General features: G+C 36.6%; 1 protein-coding gene across 1 annotated transcript in view; it reads right to left on the bottom strand.

Moving 5' to 3' along the window:
- Nucleotides 1-14,771, bottom strand: part of PDGFC (platelet derived growth factor C) — a 124,381-nt gene that overhangs the window by 38,297 nt on the left and 71,313 nt on the right. The window contains exon 2 of the mRNA XM_032686653.1: nucleotides 14,402-14,597. Coding sequence (XP_032542544.1) covers nucleotides 14,402-14,597 — 196 coding nt within the window. The remainder of the gene's footprint in view (nucleotides 1-14,401; nucleotides 14,598-14,771) is intronic.

Raw genomic sequence — 14,771 nt, 5'->3', positions numbered from 1 at the left:
CCACCTATTGCCCAAGTTTGCAAGTTTCAGAATAGTTGTTCCATTTATTCCATTGCCTTTCAAATGCATTAATTTACATAATAATGTTTTGTATTTGTTGGCAGACAGGAATATATACATGAACCTCAGAGGGGGAAAAAGTGGCCCATTCACTCCAGTTCTCTTTTCAGTTCAACAGATACAAGGTTCTTGAAATTGCAAACCACCAGCAGTGCACACCTGTAACAGTTACCTATTAACAAGTTCACTTGCCAGCTAGGCGGCAGAGAAAAAAACCTCAGATGATACAGAAAGTAAATTTCCTCCACGTACAGAAGGCAGATGGCACCTTGACCAAAATGGTGGCCCAGGGGCATCACATCACCAGCAAATACTCCGTAAAGCACAAAAGTTCAACAAAAATGATTCTGCTCAACATTATCAGAATTATTTAACTGTGGCTACTCTGAGTGACAGTAAAGTCAGGATATTGGAAGAAAACATTTTTTCAAAAACTAGCCAATATAAAATTTTAAATATTTAAAATGTTCCCTCTGGATTTTGTCTTTCTAATATGAATTTTTGAACAAAGTTACCCAGAGTCATTTGACTCCAGTGCCCAAGGCTCACAAAATGGGCAATTTACCCATAGGACTCACCCTCTTTAGAAAGATTTGGCGGTGCCTTCCTCTATAACATGAAACTCCTTTAGATATCGTTAAGATCATCCAAAGATTGAGAAAAGAGTTACATTCTACCTTTTCTGTCATGATTGATGTTTTATCGTAAAACAGAAAAGATGATGGAGCAGCACAGCAGTGATTTGACATGACATGAAATAAATTTCCACAGTAGTTTCTTATGTTTGCTGATATTACACACACTGTGCCGTGACAGTCACTGGAAAGAAACAGTAAATCCAGATATAATCCAAATAAATAACTGATGAGGTCAGCTTTTTGTATGATCTTTAATTATGCACAAACATCACTTCCAGCAGTAGACATCACTTCCAGCCAAAAGAGCAAATGAGCATAAAAGCCCCAAGTATCTTGCCATGTCTACATTTTCCATGAAATAAAGATACTCAAGGTATAAACAGAGAATATTTCTAACTGCCATTCACCAAATATGGATTGTAGTTTCTGCGCCAACCTACTTTGAATACATCTATTTTAGAATATACAGTACTGTACATTAGGAACTCCTTTATGGAAACACAGATTCATTCACAAATGTTAGACGGTTGCCATGGTTCTCTCTACTTAATCTTTCCTCTTAGTGATTGTTAACAGCCTGAGGCTTCTAACACAACTGCACAACTCTCTCTGTATTTCTACCTTGTTATTTAGGATATGTGAGGAAAAAAAAAAGTTTAATCCTCAGATTTCAATTCTCTTCCCCTTGATTCACTGTAAGTCAATTTGATCATAGATATACACTTTCAAAACTGCAAAACAAGACTGAGTTCAAACCACAAACTCTACTCTTCAAACATCTGAACACTTTTCATGAGAAGGGTGCACTCATTGTTTGATTTGGAGAAAGTATCTACTGCATTACCACTCTCCAGTCTACCAAAAAACATATTTCCATTTTCTGTGGATCTGTTAAAAAGTGGAGGTATCATGTGAAGCTGAGACATATACATTTTGCAAAGCAGCTTTTGTGCCTTGGTGAACTAGAGTCAAAGCACTGCATGTAAAAATAAGAAACTCAAAGAAATTTGTCTCTTCACACTTCTCTCCAACTCTCATTTGTCTCAGAAGTTTATTTCAGCGCCCATTGATAAAGTGCATATTGTTCAAAACATAGGCTTTCCCTGATGACTACAAAATTGGCACACCAACACCTCTAGGAAAGAAATCATCATGCCTGGTGTCTAGGTGCACTGGTAAACACTTAAGTATCTCCACCTTAAGCATATGCATATCCCGTAGTTCTGAAAGTAACATCTGCCTGGTGTGGAGGAAGAAACATTAACTTTTACACAAGAATGAGAATTTGTAAATTAGATACACTGGTAAATGTAACTCAGGTTTTAAAACAAAACAATTCTATATTCAGACAGCAAGGCTGCAATTACTTAAGCATATATTAAACTCCTGATATGTATTAAGCACTTAAACAAGTATTTTCAGGAACACAGAATCACATAATTCAATCCTAGACAGCCTCTGTTATGAGGTTTATACTGGTGTAACTTGTACTGATACATCATTTCAAGCACTTGAACAAGAATCTTATAGAAAGAGACACTATAATCCTGCAGATCAGAAGTGGAGGTAAGAAGGAAAGAAGATGGTTTCCCAAACTCTTCCTTTTAAAAGATCAATTGTCAAATTTCTTAGAAGCCACAAAGAACCTATGTTCTTTGTATCACAGAACAACAGTATTCCCCAATGTCAGTGAGAATAAGAAATATGTTTAGCTCTTTTTAAATAAGGATTAAGTTTGGTCCAAAAATGACATGTTATAAGTAGAGGAGATACAAAAATCAAAGAAGTGCATGAAATTTCATACCAGCATTACTATTATTATATGTCAAAGATGAATTTGGGAAAATTGGAAAGCTTGGAAAAATGTACTAACACATACGAATCAGCCTACAAATGATACCCCAGTCCATTCATTACCTTGGCCTTCATCTTAAAATACAAAGGATGAATTTCTGTGGAGATGAAGGCTCCAAGAGTTTCCATCACTCACAATTACTATGCTACACTTACCTTATTAGTATCCTTTTTACAGATTCTCTTGTAGCCATACAGTGAATAAAAAAGATTTTCCTCAAAAATAGAAGTTACTTGGAAAGGCTACTTTTCAAGGACCAAAAAATGGGTAACATCTACATGAAACATTTTCTTGTACTGTTTCACCTGCAATTTCTCTACTTTGTGCTACTGACTGCATGTGTGGACCACAGATTTCTTTATTATTCTGCAGAAGTTATGAATTTAAATAATAACACATAACAGTAATGGTATAGGAATATATAAGAACATTCTTACTACTCTGCACAGTAGCACTCCTATTCTTTGTCGTTGTCATCTGCCCCGCAAAGTAGTACTTGTATAATTTGTTATTCTTATTATGTACTTACAATACAATACCATGTGGAAATGATCACCAGAGTTCAGGGTCCTGCTGCACTATTCACTATACTTTCCAAAGCACTTTTGTCTTCATAAAGATGCAGCTGTTCTCAGACAGTTGAATCAGTTCAGTAAGTATCCTACACTGTACAGGACTACTCACTCCAAATTTTGGAGAACTAAATGCCTTACCAACTTTTTGCCAGCACTCCTCTGTAAAGTCTGGTATATTTTATCTTGAGAATTACAGCAATCATAATAAACCACATGTTCCTACTGTACAGATAAACATTTTGTAGAAAATCAAAAACACTAATGGACCTTAGAGTTCACATTAACAGCCAAGGCTGTAAAGCGTTCTTTCTAACCCAGTGTAAAATATTTTACTCTCCTCGCACTGTTCACAGTAGTCTGAATATATCTGTTCCAGCTCCTGTGAATCCATAATCACATTTTTTACCATTGTTTTTCAAGCAGCATTTGAAATATTTATTTATTTATGTAATTGTAATTTTTTCTTTATGCACAATCCAAGATATTCCAGGATATAAATCCTGGAATGTAGCAATGTCTCCAGTCAATGATGTGAAAACTACTGGCTAAGCAATTTTCTAATAATATTCAAAAGCATATTTCTTTTTTCTTGGGTGGGGGGGGTGGATCATAAAGGGTATAAGCAGCATTTTCAACAATGAGAAGATTCACCCAGGGCATTGCAGGCAGCAATGCTTCCCCTCAAGCACTCTCTGAGGTTAGATCACCATTACACATCTGGTCAAGTTTCCTCTCTTCCCTTTCCCTCCCTCCATCCTACTTCAGTGGAGGCTGGGACTCTATCTATGTTTATTTAAACAAAAACACCTTTATTTTTTCAGCTCAGCAATACAATAACATGTGGTCTCTTGGCAACTACACTAGCACACAGGATTTATGAAGCCAGGACAGACCAGTTGTCATGAGGTCCAATATTCTGCTTCAGGAAAGGCTAATAATTGCCACTCAAACAGAAAGTGAAAAATCTCTATAATGTAACTGAGTAGTTTTATAATACTGCATGAGGAAGAAAAAAAATGTATTTCTAATCCTAGCAGGAGATCAGTTTTCACCTAAGGAGTGTAAGAAGTTTCTTCTCACTTCAGTTTAACTAGTTATAAATTGATGGTCATGAAATTATGCAAACCTATTTTTAATCTAGACACAGCATATGAATCAAAGACTAGTCTGAAGAGATACTTAATAATTGGTGTTAGCTTATCAGTCTCCCTTTTCACATGCTACTGTCAGAAAAGGAGATGATCTATTTATTTTACCTCATAAAACCCCTAGAAAACTCCGACATGATCATTTAAACTTTTTATAATAATGAGTCTTTCTTTTAGCAGTTTCTCATGTACATGCATCTTCTCAAATACCCTGATGATCATCTGAGAACAGATTAATGTAAATTGCATTACATTTCACTTCTACTTTATCCTAATGGAGCAGCATGGAGTGCAAGACAGGACTGTTACTGACTTGTCTGACTGCAAACTTTGCTGGTAATGAAGTCTAACCACAATTGCATGTGCATAACATACTTTGTTAAAATGTTGACGATACACTTCAAGTGGCATCTAGTGAGAGGGAGAGAGAAAGGGAAGAGGACAAGTGGAGGAAGATAAAAAAGAAAATATGCATAACAGGTGAAGAAACACATTATCCGTCTAGGAACAGGATAGTTGGAATGCCTGCTATTCTTGTTTAATCCTGCTTATAAACCTGACGGTGATTCTTTAGTCCTAACTGTACTTAGAGTTTCAGTAATCAGAAAACATCAGGAAGGGAGTGTGTGCTATGTTTAAACAGGCATACTTAGACACTACATGAGGTAACTTTAGATTATGTTGCTGGGCACACCTCTGCAGCTTGCATTTCTTTTGACATCAGGACTTAAGTGAGCCACATCAGAAACTACAGGTGGCTTTTGAATCTATCTATGTCCCTGAGCTCAGGTGGTGATGGTTCACAGTATGTTTTTCTGCCCCCTCAAAGTAGACATTTACTTCTATATTTTAATAAGTAGTGGTGTGGGACCAGGGGAACTCCATCAATAACTGTTCCCATAGCACCCTAGACAGAAGCAATACCCAGCAGCTCCACACTCACATTCAAAGAAAATAACTTCAGTCTCCACCACTAGAAACACAGCCAACTACAGTAACATGAAACAATTTTAGAAGAAATAAATTAGGATTAGGACCATTTACAAAAATATTTTGATACTGGGGACACAGTTTACTTTATTCAAACAGCTGGCTTGAGATTGAAAGGACCAGGAAGTAATTTTAAGGAGCTTAAATTGTTTTTTGAGTCAATGACTGTAGTCTCTGGTGTGAAAAAGGAGTAAGGGATTATGTCAACTGCCCACTCATCAGCAATCACTCTCCAAACACTCATCTGGGCTGTGAAAATAGGTTTCAAATTACTTGCAAAATAATATCTATTATAGTGTCCTCTAGCAACAGTGTATAATAAAAATGAATGCTGGATTTCTTATAAAGGAGGGAAAAGTGGGTGGACAAGAATGCAATCTCTAAGTTTGTGCACTATGTCCTCCTAATCACATCCATCTATGCTATGCTGTCCTCCCATTCCACTCAGAGAAGCATCTCCCTCACTTTCCCTTTATGTTGCATTCTGATTTGCTTAGAGAATACAATTTTGCAGCTATAAGCCCTTTCTGCAGCACAGTTTACTCTTTCTGAAGCTTAAGAAATGTGTGTTGCAGTTATAATCTTACTACTCTTCAGTTTTCTGATTTGTTTTATCTTCTTTTATTGCCTGTGATATCTCCTTTGCCACATTTACAAAACTCTTATCATGAGAACGGTATTAAGCAACTTTTAATAAGCAATAGAGAACCCAAAAGAATGTGTATACTGGATAAAGTACACACCTGTGCCACAGTGTGAACAGTGGACAGCAGCTAAACCAACAGGATGGGACCAGCTAAAAGATGAGTTAGTGTTTGAATTACTTGGCAATCAAAGAGTAAATTTTTTCAGGAATCACGTTATATCCAAAAGAAAGAGTTTTCTTTGAGAGAAAAAAATAAAACCAAACCAAACAAAAAAGCCCCATAATTTTGTTCAATGAAGTCAGAATAGAAAAGAAATGGATCGAGGTATTTCTTTTGATGCAAAAGACCCCACTCATTTTTTTCTTCAAAACATTAAGAAAGCAGGAAGCATAAGTCTATTGGATTCTTTTGCATTCATTAAATTGAAATAATACTGCTATATTTCAACTCACATAAAAAAAATAACCTTTGTAGTATTAAACTTTTTCTTTATATACAAAAGAACATTTTTTAGATAATTGAATGACTCTGGTCCTAAATCAATCTAACTTCTAAAAACTTTGATCCCCATCCCCACTCTCATACTCTATTTAAACCCATTTAGTATTTGGACCTTTCTTGTACTGGTACCACTTTTCAGTTGTCTTGCAAATGGATTGAGCAATTAAAAATCAAAACAAAAAAAAAAGCACTCCACAAACATCAGAAGAAATTACCAGCTGCCTTAACACAAGTTTTATGGCATTTTCTACATACCACTCCTAAAATGCCACCTTCGTGCCACTGATAAAAAGGACTTCTGATTAAATCAGCTATATCATATTAATTCTTTCCTATCAGTATTTGAATTAAACTAAGGTACTTGAATGCTAGAACTCGTTCCAGCTATTTAAATGATATGTCCCCCTTTCAGACTTTGAATAAAAATGATTAGCAAGTAATTTATGTGTTTGGAAAAAAGTAAATATTATGTATTAAGGAATGAGCATTCATAGGCCTTTTATAATCCCATATATTAATGAATCATTCCTCTTCAAATGAATCTGACTCACAGAACAGAGCTATAATAAATTTTAACTTTAGATACGATTTTATTTTAGCTGAAGAAGTTATAGCCAATTATGAGACATTTTAGTATCACTGATATGTAGAGTCACCTAAACAGAGCCTAGTGGGCCCATATGTGCAGCATCTCATAAAAAAACCCCAGGTTCTAAAACTGAACAACTGAAATTCTAAGGCAACAGCTGTAAGAAAAGAGTTTTAAGGATTAGTCTTACTACAACACTAATCACTGCTGTCAAGATTCTGAGGGTTTTAGTTCCGAATGTTTTGGGGATTTTTTTCCCAATTTGAAGTTTTAGAATTTTTGGAAACTTACTGTTTTCTGAATTCTCAAATAAAGGTGGCAGCAGCAATCCCTTCATCTTCAGAAGTGTGTGGGGAAGCAGTTAAAATACCAGCAGCCCAGCTACTTAGCAACATGAGTCACCATGAACATTGTCTGCACCAATTCCACTTTAAATACAGAGTTCATTTAAAGGTCTTTCTCCAGTTATTCAGAGTCAACTTGAACTTTGTACTTATTCAAGAGATAACTTCACCCTCTGTAATCACAGTACATGAGAAGCATTTAACACTGTCCGACACTAAAGACAGCCCATCAGTTGTGTCCAGAAAACAATTTTGTTGAGAACTAGACCTTGATAAGGAACTTGTTGCCCTCAAAAACCCCAGAATTAATACTTACTTTATGTGGAGAGTTAAATTTCTTTCGCGAATCTATATTTGATATTAGTATGTTCTTCACATATATATCAACATTGACTCTATAATGCACTCAAGGCAAAACAAAAAAAAGACTTCTTTTTCTTCACTAGGGATCAGGATGTGGGGTGGAATTTCTTCTGTCTAGAAGAAAATTATGCTGACACTATCTTTTCATGCATGTGCTCTGTTGATGTTGCAAGGTGCTTCTGTAATTAACAAGTAGCCAAAAAGAAACAAAATGTCTATCCTCCTTTTTACCGAAGCATTGGAGGATCACAGACATGCATCCATATTTTACTCCACATACTAAACATACAGATTTGTAGTAATTACAAGAAAGGCAGTTCCACGGGGTGCAAGTTAATCATTGTGTCTTATATGATACAGAAAGGTTTCTTTAGAAAATTATGTCACAGAAATTTTAGTCTTTTTATTGTGTTTACCATAACTTATCACTGCACAATTCATGTAAACAAACAAACAAAAAGGACTGCTAAGAAAACACTTTTTTTCTTCACAGTCAAAGACTAAAGACAGTGTCTTTATGTTTCAGCCTTGTCAGACTTGGCCAAATCTTTTTAATTTTTTAACTCTTATGCACAATTTCCTAACAATAAATTCATTAGGAATGCATAAGACTGTTAAAGCAGTCTGGATTACAGTTTCTACTACAGAACTTTGATGTTCTGTGAATGGAAGGCAATAGCTCAGTCCCAAGAGATCTGAAGTGAAAGCAAGTAGCTTACAGAAACACTAGGGAAAAGGAGGCAGTGAATTTTATACATGTGGCTCTGAATAGTAAAGCATCATACTAAGAACCCTCAGAGGAAGAACATTCCCAGTATTAAAAGTTAAGTATTGAATTTGACATGAAGAGATAAAAAAGTGCATAGATTTTACCCTAAGTTAGCACTGACAGTTGCCTTCAGCTTAACTAATTTTCTGAAGGCAAAAGTTCTACATATTACACATATTAAGTAGACAAGCTTTTGAAATTCTTTCAAAACATTATAGACTAATGCTTCACTTATACAGCTAAATGAACAGATTCACATCTGCTGCTGCTAAAAGCTCCCCTCCCCCCAAAAAAACCCAAACAAAAAAAACATGCACAATACAGACTTCAGCTGTTAAAAGTTTAAATTATTAGAGGACTAAACAGAGTTGGAAATTAGTGTAGCTATCCTAATATGAAGATGATGATAAAATGGTATTTACTATCCAACTATTAGTTAGTTCCATATTCTTTTACTCGTGTATTTTATCCTTATTGTCTTATCTACAGTAATTGTACTTTGGATTTGTGACACATTTCTGTGTTTTATAATATGCAATGAAAGTCAAACAGACTATAATCATCTGATGATTAGAAAGAACAGCTGCAACCACTACTGTCATGAAAAACTAGAGCCACTCTGTGCACAAGGAGAGAGCAAGTTTGAAACATGCTACTATGTAAGCAAGATTTTTTTCTTTTCCTTTCCTATTGTAGCCTTGCATTGTAATGCTCCAGTGTACAACCTACTCACAACATCAGACTTCCTTTTAAGGGTAGCTGTGGCATCCATGTTCTTCCTGGAAGAAAACTAAATCTGTGTCTTCCTGTCACAGAGGAGTTCATCAGAAAGCTGTTATCACTTCATGTTCTCAGCTACAGAAAGCAACAAATTTGGACAGCAAGAAACAGTTGAGCAAAAATCAGCTCCTGGTCAAGAGGAGTCATGGAACATCCCTGATGACAGGAGCTGTCTGGCACAGAAGTCTAATGGTTTTATGATTAAAACAGCATTGAGGGGCTAGCATAATGAAAATAATGACCTTTCATATCAGCTATCATAACAGCAGAAGAAAAATTGCATTGCTATTTAGTCAGAATGGGTAAGCATACACAATCTAAATCCACAATGCCTCTGTTTGCTAGAAATTCAGTGCAATTTCTATCATGTGAACAGTACTGCACAAAACATACAGGAGTGGCATCTGTCCTTTTGGTTTTTTTTGGTTTGCTGGGTGATGTTTTTGCTCATAACCTTTTCTTTTGCAAGTCACAACTGAAATCAAATGAAGTGTACGAGACTGAAATTACTGCAATATTGCAGAGGATTTATATATCCATATTATCAACCAAATAACCTAAATCTCTTCTAGATATATGCATGGATCTGGTTTTAATGAAAACTGGAGTTTGTGTTCACTTTGGAAAGGACACAGTCAGATTTTTAACATTTTGTCCAGAGAAAGGATCAAGTGCAGATGAAGTAGAACAGTTAAAAAAATCATTAGCTGTCTTTTAAGGAATGTAGAGATGACCTGTATAAATTTCAAGCACATCATAACTTTAAAACCAGGATAAAAATCACCTGGTGAAATACAGGCAAAATATCAGAATTTTATTCTAAAAAACCTGTAATTTAAACTTTGTTTCTAAAACATACAGAATACAGCAATCATGCTTAAGACTGATGAGAATTAGCACAACATGCGCATTAATGTTGTTTCGGGTGAGTCTGGGTCAGGATGGCTGGTCTTAGACATAAAATTTGTTGCAATGCAAATGTTCAGCATTAGTAAGTATTGTAAGTTGAATTGTAAGTAATAACAGAGTGAAAAAAAAGCCATGCAGGGTCACTTCTGATTCACACTGAAGAAAATATGTGAAGTGGAGACTAGACCCTCAATATATCTGTAAAATGTGATATTTGTTCTAGATGAAAAGACTTCAATTAATAGCTTGAAATGTCAGAACTGATGTCATGGTTTGAACTCCCCAAAAATCCAATTTCCAAGCCCCCCACAATTTGCCTCAATGTAAGGAAGTTTTCAGACAGGCACAACTCAGCATGGGGGAATTATATCAAAATTTATTACTTACATAATAAATACTATAATACATGTATATACAACAATCTTAACTATTTCTCCTATGGTAAAGTAACATATTTACATAGATCAAATCCCTCCTTTCCCTCCAATAAGGAAAGAAGAAGATCGCTTTCAGGGCAGCACGATCTCTTCTCTTCCAAGCAGCAGTTTCATTTTGTCGTAGCTGAAAAATCTCTCTCTCTCTTCATTACAACACATGGTTTTTTATTTCTCACTCCTCTCAGCCCTTCGACTCCAACCGAAGGTCTCTCCCGTGGGTTGCAAAGCAGGGACAAAAGTCGCCTTACCATGGCCATATCACTAGGTGTGAGGCATCCCATGAAAGTCCCTTCCTTGGGGGTCAAGTTCCCCCGAGACAGAACTTTTAGGGGCTCTCAGTTCAGTTTTTGCCCCAAGCATTCCAACAGAGCTCCTTTGCTTCATCTCTGCTGCAAACATGGCAGGGGGGAGGCCACTTCCCCTGCATTCCTTGGTCTGACCGTCCTGGTCCAGCTCACAGGACATCTCCGAGTTCTCAGCTTCTCTCCCTCTCTCTAGCTTCTGCTGCATTTCGGAACCCACTTCAAATGGAAGCCCACCCCTCCTTCCAAAGGTGGGTCTAAAGGGTTTTGGGGAGTAATTCAGTCTTACCCCAAAACAGTCTCTGCTGAGTTTTCTTTGCTCTGTTGCTGGCTCTCTCTCTCTTCGTCGGACATCTCTGCGTCCCTCAGCCTGGCGATGTGCCATGTTGCTGCTTCTTGCAGCAGTTATCTTCTCTTGCTCTGTGGAATTTCTCTGTACAGTCCTCTGGCCAGAAGCCAGTCTTAGCTCCGGTCATTCCATGCTGCCTCCACCGCTGCTCCGGCATCTTTCTGCCGTCCACTCACAGTGAAGAAACTCTCCCCCAGCCTTTGGCCACAGCACCCGCTCCAGTTTTAACACTGCGCTGGGCCCCCACAGCCCAGCTGGTGGCTGGGGGCCTTGGCCCCAAACGGAGCTCATTGGCCCCTCTCTCTAACACATGGTGTCTCAAGTCACGGCTGCCTCTCCCTCCAGCTACGTATCAGGTCTCCTTTTCCGGTCTGTTGTAATATGTTAATTTCACAGGGGTGAACCTGATTGGCTCAACACCAAGAACACTACCACAACTGCTTTGGTGAAATCCCAGTATGGAGGTCAGCTAGATACAGGGAAAAGCTTGCCATAGTTTCAGGATACATCTATGACATATTTTATTCACCACTACTATTCTATATCTGTTATAGAACTATGTTAAACAAAAAACCCTAATGCAGCTGGATATCTTCATGTTTTATCTTTCTCCAATGTATGAGCAACATTTGAACTACTTTGAGATTTAAAACTGTTAATTCTCATAAGCTTATATACTTCAGCCTATTCTCTCATTGGTCCTGTGAGTTACACTGCAGGGCACTACAGCCAACAATGACAATGGAGAAAGCTCTGGCATTACCCAGAATAAGAAGCTTAACAAACAGGTAGAGGAACTGAAAACTGTGACAGTTACGACTGCAGGTAAGTCATGAGGTTGTCTCATACACTACAGAAGGGAGAGAAAGAGATCTTGATACACATTGTACACTGTTTCACAGAAAGTCTGATGGAATGCTACCAGGCTGCAGTTTTTACCCACATTCAGTCATAGGTCAGAACTAAAGGTATAGAGTTATAATGGATTTAATTTCATCTGATATTTTCATTCTGTGTTTTGTCATACGAACTTGCCTTTGTTGAGTACTCCACAGCAACAAAACCAAATTGTTTGTTTCAAGATGGCAGAAACACAGTGAAGCAATAAATAGTACAGGATCCAGTCAATCAAAAACCCTTAATTTTTCTACAGAAAATACTGGAAAAAGGATTAAATAATTTTATTAGGAACTCTAAGAGGTAAGAGATGCAAGACACAAGCCATAAAGAGATAATACTCCAATAACTGGTAACTTACTTGACCTGGGTACAATTATTTTACCTATTTAATCTGTGTTTTAGTTTTTTTCCTCAATTTGTCAGTTTTTATACTCCCTTCACATCAAACAAGGTACACCTTCTCTTCCTTTACTGAGCTTGTTACCAAATTTAAAGTTCAGAGGAATCCTAGCTATGCTTTTTTTTCTTTTCATTGAAATCAACAATACAACTGTCTTTTCCAGGGGGTCATGTCTTCCAATCCAATTTCCTCAGAAGCGCACGTACCAGGAACTGCATTCATACAACTTCCTAGCAGCCCTGCACAAATACTAGCATGATAAGATTACAACCAAGTGAAGATTATGAGTGACTTATTACTGTTTCTTAATTTGTCAGTACTTTTGTATTCAGCACATTGATTACTTAAAAGTACTCCAATTACAATACTATTCTAGTTATAATATTATAAAATATTTTGACTTATCTTACTTTTCTTTTTGCAACTGGACGAATGAGTCACCCTACCTGGATTTTCTTTCACTTGCCACTTCACTCTGCCATATGCAAAGAAAAGAAAAAGCAAGCTAAGTTTTCACTTAAAGAAAAGAATTATTGTGCAAAGGGAGTGCACTCATCTGAGTTATGTTTATAGTACTTAGTATTTTAATTCTATTTGACATCCCATGATAATTACTCCCTTCAGAATTATGAAAGAAAGATAATTATCCATCTGTTACAAACTTCTGCTCCCAAATTAAGAATAAGTAGAAAAGTAACCTCTAAATATTCAAATTTATTATCAAAAGTTGATACTAGATATAAAAACAATGGAATATCAGTTAATTAGAAAAACTGAAAGCAAGAATCAAATCACATGTGTCTATGAGGTACACAAAAATAAAACTCGAAATAGAAAAACAAAACAAACAAAACCAAATTACTTTTAAAGAAAAATCTTGTGTGAAGTATCTCTCCAGGAACACATCAAGTCGGATGCGATTCGGATGACATATTTTATCTGCTGCTTAATTTACTGAAGAGTTCAGACAATGTACCATTATTGACACATCAAATTTTTTTACAATGTGTTGCTGCGATGACCAACAGGTACAGGATATAAGAGTTAAAGACCTCTCCCCTTTCACTCACCCACAAGAAGTATATAGTCAGCCCCTACTGCCTCACAAATATCCAAAACATTATCAACCAGATGGCTTGGTTCAGAACGACATCTATCTTGACGCCCGTTATGTCACAGTTCTTTCTCTTCCAAACTACGAGTAGTACAAATGAGATTCATCTGAGAATCATGGAAGGAAACAGAGATTCCACAGGTACTACAGACACCTGGGCCAGTGACTGAGCTGGCAGATACTTACTGACATTGGGGAAAAAACAATACCACTGAAGAATGTCAACTAGCGCAATACTGTAAGTGCTGTTTTTCGTAGCAAACAGAGAACGTGACCATTTAAGGCCATTAAAATATTGTGGAGTAGGGGGGGGAGGGGGTGTCATGAACAGGGATGTATTACTTTTTGTCATAACCTGAATTCCGCTTCAGGTAACTTGCTTACCCAAATCTTCTCTGTAAATATTAGACATTAATCATTCTAACATCCCATCAAGAATTTTTTCCCAGATATCAAAACTTTTACTTGAGAGAGAGATTAAATATGTCACATTTTTGTATCATATCTGTGTTCCAGATACTGAATGCAGAAGTAAAAATGGAGGAATCCTGGAGTTTTCAAGCATGAAAACCTTCTCAAGCACTGCAAAAAAAAAATCATAAACTAATACTTTAAAAGATGCATTTTATAAATATATAGACATGTCACAGTTTTGCAAAACTCAAGTTTTTTTTTCATTCCCCAACAACCACTTTTCATATTTTCCTAAGTTTAAAGGGAAAGTAACTTACTTGCAAATGTCATCTTCTGGGTCTTCAAGCCCAAATCTTTCATCAAAAGTAAGTTGTATCCATACATTTTCATCTAGTGCTACTAATCTCCACACTAGTACAGTATTGCGTGGGTATGTGTGTGGAAACTTGGGGCTGTGAATACTTCCATTAGTAGTCACAGTAATTATCTTCTCATGGTGAGGATCCTGCACACCTATAGTAAAGACACAAAACAGATGCATTAATACTCATTCTTTCTCCTTTTCCCGAAGTGTTCGTATAGAATGCACAGATAAAGACACTTTTGTTTTGTTTGCTTTTCCTCATCTTGCGAGAATCTGTGTTTGGCAAGTCCATATAGTACAAACCATCTGAAAATCATAAGTAT

This window comes from Chiroxiphia lanceolata, chromosome 4, assembly GCF_009829145.1.
Source record: "Chiroxiphia lanceolata isolate bChiLan1 chromosome 4, bChiLan1.pri, whole genome shotgun sequence".
Classification (NCBI taxonomy): Eukaryota; Metazoa; Chordata; class Aves; order Passeriformes; family Pipridae; genus Chiroxiphia; species Chiroxiphia lanceolata.
This window is presented reverse-complemented; position numbering and strand designations above follow the sequence as displayed.